This window comes from Pongo abelii, chromosome 23, assembly GCF_028885655.2.
Source record: "Pongo abelii isolate AG06213 chromosome 23, NHGRI_mPonAbe1-v2.0_pri, whole genome shotgun sequence".
NCBI lineage: Eukaryota > Metazoa > Chordata > Mammalia > Primates > Hominidae > Pongo > Pongo abelii.
Window position 1 is genome coordinate 28962114 of NC_085929.1, and position 8299 is coordinate 28970412.

At 59.0% G+C, this 8299-nt stretch overlaps 1 protein-coding gene across 1 annotated transcript; it reads left to right on the forward strand.

The window, feature by feature from the left end:
• Nucleotides 1–3049: 3049 nt before the first annotated feature.
• GSC2 (goosecoid homeobox 2) lies at nucleotides 3050–6351 on the forward strand. Its single transcript, XM_002830840.5, has 3 exons — nucleotides 3050–3308; nucleotides 3420–3673; nucleotides 4240–6351. The coding sequence occupies exons 1-3, from the start codon at nucleotides 3050–3052 to the stop codon at nucleotides 4342–4344; spliced, it is 618 nt and encodes a 205-aa protein (XP_002830886.2). The 3' UTR covers nucleotides 4345–6351.
• The last annotated feature ends 1948 nt before the right edge of the window (nucleotides 6352–8299 follow it).

The following is an 8299-nucleotide window of genomic DNA, read 5'->3' on the forward strand; positions in this document are numbered from 1 at the left end:
AGCCACACGATGTCAGTTCTGCTGCATTCTATGGATTTTGTACAAGCAAGTCATGAAGGCCAGCCCATGTTCAGGAAGAAACCCAATTAAACTCCCAAAGGGAGCAGTGTCAGAGAACCTGCCAGCATGTTTCAGAGGCGCCACAGTGGCCAGGCACAGTGGCTCACACCTGTAACCTCAGAGCTTTGGGAGGCTGAGGCAGGTGGATTGCTTGAGGTCAGGAGTTCTAGACCAGCCTGGGCAACATAGTGAGACCCTATCTATAATTTTTTTAAAATTAGCCAGGCGTGGTGGTGTGTGCCTGTGCTCCCAGCTACTCGGGAGGCTGAGGTGGGAGAACCTCTTGAGCCCAGGTGTTCGAGGCTGCAGTGAGCTATGGTCACCCACTGTACTCCAGCTTGGGTGAAAGAGTGAGACCCTGTCTCAAAAGTAAAAAAACAAACAAACAAAAAAGGCCGGGCACGTAATCCCAGCACTTTGGGAGGCCGAGGCGGGCAGATCACAAGGTCAGGAGATCGAGACCATTCTGGCTAACACGGTGAAACCCCGTCTCTAATAAAAACACACACACACACACAAATAGCTGGGCGTGGTGGCAGGCACCTGTAGTCCCAGCTACTTGGGAGGCTGAGGCAGGAGAATGGCGTGAACCTGGGAGGTGGAGCTTGCAGTGAGCTGAGATCACGCCACTGCACTCCAGCCTGGACGACAGGGCGAGACTCCATCTTAAAAAAAAAAAAAAAGGGAGGGGGTCAGGCCAGGCAGGCACAGTGGCTCATGCCTGTAATCCCAACACTTTGGGAGGCTGAGGCAGGCGGACTGCTTGAGCTCGGGAGTTTCAGACCAGCCTAGGCAACATGGCAAAACCCCCCAAAAACAGAAACATTATCTGAGCATGGTGGTGAACCTCTAGTCCCAGCTACTTGGGAGGCTGAGGCAGGAGGATCACTTGAGCTCAGGATGCCAAGGCTGCAGTGAGCTGTGATCACACCACTGCACTCCAGCCTGGGTGACAGAGCAAGACCCTGTCTCAAAAAATAATGCAAAATAGAAAATAAACTTTTTGAAAAAGTGCCACAGTGGGCCATTTACCAAGGTGGACTGGTGAAGAGGCAGGGCACACACAGAGGCAGATAGGTGGAAGAGAATGAGCACTGGAGATGGACAGGTGGGCAGTGGCCCATTTGTAAAAGTGGAGAACACAGGGCAAGAAAGGGATTTTGAGAAGACCTTGAGTTCCTTTCTGGCACGGTGACTGGGAGACCTTTATTGGTGGTGGAGATGGAGATATGGAGCAGGCTCTGGAAACAAGAGCCTGGAGCAGAGAGAGAGGCCAGGCTGGAGGTGCACTTGTGAGTCACTGTCACAAAGACGGTGTCTGGAGCTCCAAGGCTGGAATAGGTATCGAGGGTGAGAATGGGAAAGGATGAAGGAATGGCCAGGGCTAGGAAGAAGAGGGCTCAGCAAACGTTGGGGTGGCTCTCCTGACCAATGACCCTGCCTTCCCCATCATAGCAGAACTCTGATTTTGGAGGATGGTCCAGATGCAGTTCTGTGAGGGAGGTCTGCTGAGGGAGGAGGGATCCATGGCCATCCAAAGGGCCATGGGAGGAGATGAAAAGTGTGGGGCTGTGGCAGCCATTCTATCACCAAGAGGTGGGTGGAGGAGGGGTTGACAGAGCCACTCATGGAGGTGGCAGCTCCATCACTGAGCCTCCAGACTAACAACCCCTGGGAACCCTATGTGGGAGCTCTTGTGACAGAAATTATATCAGCAGGTTCGGTCGCAGTGATGTCCACAGCACTTTCGCTGATAGCACAGTGGGGATGGCAAAGAGTCTTGCAGAGGGGCTGGTGGCGGGAGGAGCGCAGGAATGCGCATTGCCCTGGGGAGGCGGCCAGGTTCTAATCCTCTCACACCTAGTCACTACAGTTTACAGATTGGGAAAGCCAAGCCCAGAGGCTGAAGACGCCTGTGGAGGTCACACGGCCAGAAAGTGACAACGGAGTATGAGCCAGGCCGTCTGTTTCTCTGTGCTATGAGTCCCACACTGTATTTTCGAAGGTCAAGAGGAGAGGGTCTTAAGCTGAAGTGACGGTCCCGCTGCCAGGAGCCGCTTCACTGAGGGTGAAACAGTGTAGCCAAGTGCGGGTCACCTGCGCTGTGGCAGAAGGGACCGAGGACGGTGTGGCCAGAGTAGGACTGGCCTGGGTGGAGAGCGAGGACGGGGAGCCCACAGCTTCTGGGGGGCAGCGGCAGTGCGGAGAAGGGCGGGGTGCAGTGTTGGATGTTTTCGCGGGGATTCTGGGACCAGTGGGAAAGCTGGAGGACAGGCGGCTCCGAAGCACCGAGGAGGGGCCTCGGAAGGGGCCGGGAGCTCTCCTTGACACAGGTGAGGAGACGCAGAACTGGGGGGACCCGGCAGCGCAGGCTTCCTGCCACGCTCTCACGCCCTCCAGGGCCATGAGACCCTGGCTCCGAGGTGGCGGGCAGGTTCGGGACCCGAGCGCGGCGGGATCGTGGGGTTGCCAGTGGTGTCGGGCCCCATGGAGGCTGCGGTCCAGGAGTTTCGGGTGGGCGGCTAGGCTGGGCTTCCGCAGGCGTGCTGAGCCGCCATAGTAGGGCCCCAGAGGGGACGAGGAATCAGGCCCGGCCGAACGAGGGGAGCCCCCAGAGGTTGGGCCGGGAGGCACCGCCGCGCTCTGGGGGGCTGCCAGGGTCAGGGCGCCCTCCGAGTGGCTGCCAGGCCCCGCGGGCGGCGGGGAGGCGGCCCTCTGCCCCTCCCCCGCCGGTCGCCCTGCCCGCTTGAGCGGCGGGCCCCAGTGGGACAGGAGGACGCGGGGCGGGGTGGGGGGCACAGGGCGCCCTCCCCGCAGCGCCCCCGGCCCCCGCGCGCCGAGGCAGGGCCGCCGCAGTCGAGGATTAGCGCGTTCGCGGCCGGCGCTGCGGGATTAACCCGCGTGGACTGGGCGCCCGGCCCGGGTATTACTGCGCGCTCCCCACCGACGTATATATTCCCGCGGCGGCGGCGGCCCGGCCGGGCCGGGCATGGCGGCAGCGGCGGGGGGCGTGGCGAGCCGCCGGGGTCCCGGGCGGCCCTGCCCCTTCTCCATAGAGCACATCCTCTCCAGCCTGCCCGAGCGGAGCCCCCCGGCCCGGGCCGCCTGCCCACCGCAGCCTGCCGGTCGCCAGAGCCCCGCGGAGCCAGAGGAGCCCGGGGCACCCGAGGCTGCGCCCTGCGCCTGCTGCTGCTGCTGCGGCCCCCGCGCGGCGCCCTGCGGGCCCCCAGAGGCGGCCGCCGGGCTGGGTGAGTGGGCGCGGAGCGGGGCGCGGGGCCCGGCTGGGGAGCCCGGGGCGCGGCGCGGTGGGTGCCGAGCTTGGCCCCAGCCCCGCGCCTCACCGCGCCCTCGCTCCGCAGGTGCTCGTCTGGCGTGGCCGCTGAGGCTGGTACCGGCGGTGCCCTTGTCTCTGGGTGCGCCAGCCGGAGGTTCCGGGGCGCTCCCGGGCGCGGTCGGCCCGGGTTCGCAGCGGCGCACGCGGCGCCACCGCACCATCTTCAACGAGGATCAGCTGCAGGCGCTCGAGGCGCTTTTCGTGCAGAACCAGTATCCTGACGTGAGCACGCGCGAGCGCCTGGCCGGCCGCATCCGCCTTCGCGAGGAGCGCGTGGAGGTGGGTGCCCCGCCCAGCCTCTCCCCAGAGCGCGCGGGCCGCGGCTACACTGGACTGGGGTCCCGGCGGGCGGGCGCCCTTTGCCAAGACGGCCTCGGCCCAAGCCCCGCCCTGGCGCGCCGGAGGGAAGAGGTCCCTGGACGGCGCTGGGCGTCCGGGGGTATGAGGAGCGGGTGAGAGCAGGGAGGTGTCGCGGGAAAGGGACGGGAGGGCTACTTTTCTTTTCTTTTATTTTACACTTTCCCCTGATGACGAAAGAGGCGCGCGTTCACGTCCAGAATTTGGGAAATTCAGAAGAGCCCGGAACCCAAGAAGGGGCGTCCTGGTCGCCGCCAGCTGGAGGCTGGGGCGGGTACGAAGGGGGTTCCCATCTCGCGTCCAGACCCACCGAGTCTGTCCGCAGCTAATAAGGGCAGGTGGCGCGCAGTCGCGACCGGGTGTCGGCTCTACAGCGCCGTCCGCCCACACCCCTGTCGCGAAGCTCCCCTCTCGTTCGCTGTGGGACCCTCGGGAGCCGGTGGGACGCGGGACCTGGGGCTAGGGCTGAGCATTCCCCCCATCCCCAGGTCTGGTTCAAGAACCGCCGGGCCAAATGGCGACACCAGAAGCGCGCGTCGGCTTCCGCGAGGCCCCTGCCCGGCGTCAAAAAGTCCCCCAAGGGGAGCTGCTGATGACTCTAGGAGCTGCCCCTGGGCTCGGCCACCCTTTTTGGGATCTTTGGAGTTGGCGCTGAGAGAAGACAGGTCTACCCGAAAAGGAGCTGGGAGAGTACACCCGCCGCCTCCGCCCGTCTCCACAGCCCTTGCTTCCTGCAGCTCGTGCTGGAGGTGGCGCTGGGGACGGGCCCCAGTGCTTGGTGTTCCACGGCAGTGGGAGTGGCGAGTCCCTTGGGGGTGGGCTGGGGCACAGAGCAGCTTCCTCAGCCCCCCACCCACCAAGAGACACTAACTCCACCGCAGGAGGGGAAGCACTCCGTATCAACACGGGACCCAGAATCCTCCGCAGTGGAGCGTCTCTCCGCACCCTGGGACATGCCGGCCTCCCTCTTCTCAATGTGGACATTGACCCAACTTGACCTGGCCCGTCCTCCCCCAGCGGGAGGGGTGATGGGGTTCGTGTCTGTGCAGTCCCGGGGTTGCAGGCTTCCCAGGCCCTGGGCTGGGTCTTGGTATCTGGACCTGTAGAATAAGAAGGTCGCAGGAGCGATTCCAGGAGCCCCTCCCCAGTCCCTTCACCTTCGAGCCTCGCGCTGATACTGAGAAACAAGCAACCTCAGATACCACAGAAGCCGCCCAGAGTCTCAAGTCCACCTTGGCTCCACTCCCACACCCAACAAGGAGCTGTCCTCCTCTTTCCTTCCCAGTGAGGGGGTATTTAGGGTACAGCTGTCTTTGAGAGGAGCACAGCTCAGCGAGGCCTCAGTCTCTGCACCAGGGTGCTCCCCAGCAGAGGGGACTGCTCCGCGGATGGTGGCCTTGGACCCCTGGGGTCCAGCCCTGGCCTCTAGGCTACTGTGAACCTGCCCTTGGGTTGGGGGTCCCCTGCTTCCTCCTGGGGTTTTCATGCTGTGGGGTTGGTCTCCCTCACAGCAATCTGTGCCATCCTAGGGTAGGGCAAGAGGAGGTTGGATTGGGGAGACTCCGCCCCTGCTGCCTGGGAAGATGCCTGCCCTCCCCTTCTTTATCCTGGCCCATGGCAAAAAGCACAGTGGAAAGAAGCCTTAGATTCCCCAAGTAGGCCCTACAGTGGGTCCAAAGCATCTCACATCCCCTTCAGCTGGCTTGAGCACCTCGTTCTGTCTCCTTACAGGCGATGCAGGGAATGGGGTCATTCTACCTGCAAGAGATGAAGTCCATCTCTAAAAGGAGGACTGCAGAAGCCAGGGCTGCAGCTCCCCAGACACCCCAAGGCTGGCCAGCTTGGATAACACCAAGCAAGCATGGTGTCCCCAGTCAGAACTGCCCTGACACTGCTGGGTGTCCCTAGCATCCCCGCCTCCACCCCTAGCATGCATACTGCTGGTTGTCACAAAACCCTTCTCCCTGAACCCTGGTCTTGCCCTTGGGGACTGAACAGACTGCCTGTGGACATGCCCGTGTCCCGGTCAGCTCCCTTGCAGATGGGGACACTCATCTCGCGGGCTCCAGGCCCCTTGCGTTCCTTGGTTGAATGGCCATCTGTCATTGTGTCGGGAGCCCCGATCAGAGCTTGTGGAGCGCCACCTTCCAGGGCTCAGTGGCTGTGTTGCTCTCCTGAATTTGGTCCTTCAGCTCTAGCTGCTCCTTGGCAGGCTGACCCCCCAGAGCAGGCTGTTAACATAGGCATCCTTCAGGCTCACACCCAGGCGCTGGCTTCTCATCTTCACCCTCTTCCCGGTTTATCTTTTACCCTTAGACTCCAATTCCCATCTTTCTGCCACATTTACATCTCAAGCCAGGCACTTCCCCTGAGCCAGGTATTTATCTCCAGCTGTCCCCTTGAAGCCCACAGACTCCTTAAGGTCACCTTGTCCACAGTGAGCTCTTCTGTGCAAACCAGGCACATGAGCCAGAGAACTAGCCGCCCACCCGAAACTGGTCCCCGGACCCCTCCCTCTCCTGATCATCCACTATACCCAGGCTGACAGGAAGTCAGTTTTACTGTTTATCAATAAATCAATAAATCCCAGAATCTCTCCAGCTCTAACTGCACCAGTCTGATGTAAGCCACCGTCACCTCTCACCTTGACCACTGCAACTGTCTGCAGTCTTGTCCACCTGCACCACACTGGCTCTGCTTTTTTGTTCGTCGGTTGGTTGGTTTGAGACAAGGTCTCGCTCCATCACCCAAGCTGGAGTGCAGTGGTGCAGTCATGGCTCACTATAGCCTCCAGCTCCTGGGCTCAAGTGATCCTCCCCCATCAGCCTTCTGAGTAGCTAGGACCACAGGTGAGCACCACCACACCTGGGTAACTTGAAAAGTTTTTTGTAGAGATGAGGTCTTGCCATGTTGGCCAGGCTGGTCTTAAACTTCTGACCTCAAACGATCTGCCGGCCTAGGCCTTCCAAAGTGCTGGGATTATCGGCATGAGCCACTGTGCCTGGCCTGCCCCTTCAATTAAGAATAAAGACAAACCACCTCACCATACCCCACAAGGCCCTGTGCAGCCTGGCCCTGCCTCTCTGGCAACATCTCACACCTCACTGCACTCTGCATTTCCAAAGGACTTCTTTAGAACTTGCCTTGCTCCCTCCCACCACTAGGCCTTTGCACATGCTCTTTCCACCTCACCATTGCTGGTTTGTTCGTCTTTTGAATCTGCAATCACTTTCTGCCTGGGGAAACTTCTCTGACCTCCCCAACTAGGTCAAGATTCCCCAAGTACAAACTCTTCTTGCATGGACACAGCTGCAATTTTACACCTGTTTGTGTGATCTAACAAGTGTCTCTGTCTTCCCCATTGCCCTGTCAACTTCTACAAGGGCAGCAGCAGCAGGCTGCACTTCAGTGAATGAAGGTATCCCTGTATGTTGCAGAAGCAAAATTGTATTAAATTGTTCCAGGGCAGAATTTATTTGTCCAACATAATTCACATCTTCCATTTGGGAAGAAATTCCTTAAAAATGCCGAGGCAATTTTCTGGTCCACTTGAATGTTAATTTTTTTTTTTTTTTTTTTTGGACAGAGTTTCACTGTGTCACCCAGGCTGTAGTGCAGTGGCACGATCTCGGCTCACTGCAGTTTCCACCTCCTGGGTTAGAGTGATTCTCCTGCATCAGCCTCCCGAGTAGCTGGGACTACAGGCACCTACCACCACGCCCAGCTAATTTTTGTTTTTTGTCTTTTTTTTTTAGGAGAGTTGGGGTTTCACCATGTTGGCCAGGCTGGTCTCAAACTCCTGACTTCAAGTGATCCACCTGCCTGGACCTCCCAAAGTGCTGAGGTTACAGGCGTGAGCCACCGTGCCTGGCCTTGAATGAGAATTATCCCTCTTCTGGGAAGCCCACTCTGGCATTTGGGGGCCCAATAACCTTTTTTTTTTTTTTTTTTTTGGACAGAGTTTCGCTCTTGTTACCCAGGTTGGAGTGCAGTGGTGCAATCTCAGCTCACTGCAACCTCCGCCTCCTGGGTTCAAGCAATTCTCCAACCTCAGCCTCCCGAGTAGCTGGGATCACAGGCGTCCACCACCATGCCCAGCTAATTTTTTTGTGTGTTTTTAATAGAGACGGAGTTTCATCTTGTTGGCCAGGCTGGTCTAGAACTCCTGACTTCAGGTGATCCGCCCGTCTTGGCCTCTCAAAGTGCTGGGATTACGGAATAATCTTTAGACATTTCTTAATTGAACCACTGTCTTGTTCTTTCTTTTATCTTTTGTTAGATAACTATTAAAAAAAAAGATTGTTTTGGCCGGGCGCGGTGGCTCACGCCTGTAATCCAGAGACCAACCTAACCAACATGGAGAAACCCTGTCTCTACTAAAAATGCAAAATTAGCCGGGCGTGGTGGCCCATGCCTGAAATCCCAGCTACTCGGGAAGCTGAGGCAGGAGAATCCCTTGAACCCGGGAACTCCGGTGAGCCGAGATCGTGCCATTGCACTCCAGCCTGGGCAACGAGCGAAACTCCGTCTCAAAAAAAAAAAAAATTG

Coding starts and splice junctions, on each gene's coding strand:
- GSC2 (XM_002830840.5), top strand. CDS start 3,050: ATGGCGGCAGCGGCGGGGGGCGTGGCGAGCCGCCGGGGTCCCGGGCGG. Junction 3,309..3,419: donor AGAGGCGGCCGCCGGGCTGG/GTGAGTGGGCGC, acceptor CTCGCTCCGCAG/GTGCTCGTCTGGCGTGGCCG. Junction 3,674..4,239: donor TTCGCGAGGAGCGCGTGGAG/GTGGGTGCCCCG, acceptor CCCCATCCCCAG/GTCTGGTTCAAGAACCGCCG.